We start from the raw sequence: 2,748 nt of genomic DNA, 5'->3' as shown, positions 1-2,748 counted from the left end.
GGGGGGGGGGGGGGGGGATGCGGCCCGAGCAGGGCAGGTGGCTTGCAGAAAGCCTGGCAGCAAAGCTGCAATGAGAACACAAAACTCCCGATACCCAGCACAGCCTGCAGCCCTCTGCCCCCCAGAGGCGGGTGCTGCACAGAGGGCTGCACCCCAGCCCTGAGGTCCAGAACGGGGGTCTTGAGTGATAGATGTCCCTGAGAAGAGCTATCCCTGCACTGGACTGACCTCCATTCCCATGCTCCCCCCTCTCCCCCGCAGCCCCCAGAACTGGCTGCACAGCGATGGCAGCTGAGGGGGGCCTGCCTCACCGCCGACTCCTGCCTCGCTGAGGAGGGATGGGGGAGCATCACCTCCCTGGCTCGGAGTGCACAGAAGAGCCATACGGCACCCCCCCCAAAGAGCTTGGCACCCAGAAGGAGTCCTAGCCATTGAGTAGGTGCTGACTGAATGTTAAGAAGAAATGACCAACGAATGAGTAAGCCAAACCAAGCAGCACTGACCCGATGCAGGCCGTGGTGGACAGTGCGGCCGGGCCCGAGGACGTTAGAAGTGGTTGCACATCATCTCCCCTTCTCAAGGGCATGTGTGTGTGTTTGGATAATAACAATAATATAGCTAATAGGGCCCTAGCTGATTTGGCTCAGTGGATATAGCATCAGCCTGCAGATGGAAGGGTCCCAGGTTCAATTCCGGTCAAGGGCACATGTCTGGGTTGCAGGCTTGATCCAACGTGCAGGAGGCAGCCAATCAATGATTACCTCTCATTGTTGATGTTTCTACCTCTCTCTTCCTCTCTGAAATCAATAAAAATATATTATATATATATATATATACATATACATACATATATATATATATATATGTATGTATATGTATATATATATATATATAATATATTTTTATTGATTTCAGAGTACACACTTTATATATAATAATTATTTTAATCCTGACAAAAATCCTGTAAGAGGCACAGAGAGGTTAAGGAACTTGTACTTGTGGAAGGTCACACAGTAATGGTAGAGTCAGGATTTGAAACCCAGGCAGTCTGGCTTCAGAGCCTTGACCACGAGACAGTTGAAAAGCTAAGTGCTGGCTTCAGATTTGTGTACTTGGCTGCATGCGAGCGTCGCCTCCCTCGGCCCTCCAAAAAAGAAATGGAGAAGCAGACACTGAACTCCAGTCAATGATAAACATGGCAAAGAGATTAGAGATGGAATGTACTGGTGTTTACAATTTTGAAAGGTATCCAATAATGAGATAAACAATAAGTGATAAAACAAATGTAGAAAAACGCTCATTGTAGACTCTAGGTGGTAGGGATATGTGCACTGTTCAATTCTTTCCATTTTTCTCTATTTAAACTTTTTAATAATAAATCTTTTTAAATATATATTTTATTGATTTTTTACAGAGAGGAAGGGAGAGAGATAGTTAGAAACATCAATGAGAGAGAAACATTGATCAGCCGCCTCCTGCACACCTCCCACTGGGGATGTGCTTGCAACCAAGGTACATGCCCTTGACCGGAATCGAACCTGGGACCCTTCAGTCCGCAGGCCGACGCTCTATCCACTGAGCCAAACCGGTTACGGCAAATCTTTTTTTTTTTTAATGAAACTGAATATTGTCCTCCTGTCCTGCAGTAGGGAGCACTGTGGAGGGAGAGAGGGAGGAAGTAGCAGAAAGTTTCTGAATTTGGAGAAGAAAATGCAAATGCACGTGGACTCAGGCACCACATCTCCTGAGCCCTGGCCTACACATGAGCTCCCCAGTCTCCGCCTCCTCAGGAACCGGCTGCAGTCCTCCAGCACGGCCTCCCCTCCACCCAGGGCGCCAAGAGGCCTTCCTCCAGCCTCTGCCCAGAGGGCCTCAGACCACTGCCCTTGCTTATCTTTGTGCCTAACCTGAGAATGCTGCCTCCGGCAGGAAGTCCACCTGGACGGCCATCCCTCCTTTCCGAACACTAACCAGTCACCAACCCGAGATCTAAGAGCAGTGCCCATTAGACTTAGTCCGGCTGCCTTTGACTTTGTGGTTTGTAAATCAGTCAACCATGCACCGAGAGAGAGAGAGAGAGAGAGAGAGAGAGAGGGAGAGAGACTCCCAGACACCGGGTGGTGCAGGAGCCAGGTGTGTGTCCACCATACACCGAGTCACGAGCTTCAGCGGAGCAGTGTGGGAAGTCATGGGAAAGTCAGTCAGGGAAGCCCCTGAGGAGGCGAAGTCACCGGCTCCCTCAGGGTCAGTAGGACGGCTGGAACCCAGAGGGTGCTCCATCCCAGGGGTCTGAAAGGAAGGATGTCCTAACCCTCACCCTCGAAGCCCAAATTCCTCCCTAACGAAAGGTGCCGGGAGACACCAAGGCTGAGGGAGAGGCTGAAGCCAGAGGCGGTGGAATGCCTTAGTGAGCGCTTGCTTCCCCAGGCAGCTCTGCTGTGCTGTCGTCTAGAGTCGCCCTCCGCCCCCACCCCCCACCCCGCCTGCAGGCCACGGCTCCGGCTCCGGGTGAGCTGGGAGAGAGCAGGGACCCTTGGCAGGGAGAGCGGACCGACACCAGACTGAGATGAGGCTATGAGGGGCGGGAGAGCATGGCTTTGAGGCTCCCTGGGCCCCAGAGGAGACCTGCCAGCCTCCGTCTCGGACCCCTCCAAAGTGAAAAGCAGCCCCCTCCTGCCCTCCTCCCCCTGTGGCCGCCCGGGGCCTCCTGCCACCTGGGCTGCCCCCCCCCCCCACCCCCCCACAGCA

General features: G+C 53.1%; 1 protein-coding gene across 1 annotated transcript in view; it reads left to right on the top strand.

Moving 5' to 3' along the window:
• Nucleotides 1–454: 454 nt before the first annotated feature.
• LST1 (leukocyte specific transcript 1) overlaps nt 455–2,748 on the top strand; it is a 4,644-nt gene continuing 2,350 nt past the window's right edge. The window contains exon 1 of the mRNA XM_014534490.1: nt 455–478. Within this exon, the coding sequence (XP_014389976.1) occupies nt 475–478 (4 nt within the window). The 5' untranslated portion in view covers nt 455–474. The remainder of the gene's footprint in view (nt 479–2,748) is intronic.

The sequence above is a fragment of the Myotis brandtii genome, unplaced genomic scaffold (assembly GCF_000412655.1).
Source record: "Myotis brandtii unplaced genomic scaffold, ASM41265v1 scaffold130, whole genome shotgun sequence".
In the NCBI taxonomy this organism is placed as follows: Eukaryota; Metazoa; Chordata; class Mammalia; order Chiroptera; family Vespertilionidae; genus Myotis; species Myotis brandtii.
The sequence above is the reverse complement of the archived record's forward strand: the minus strand, read 5'-3'. Positions and strand labels throughout refer to the sequence as shown.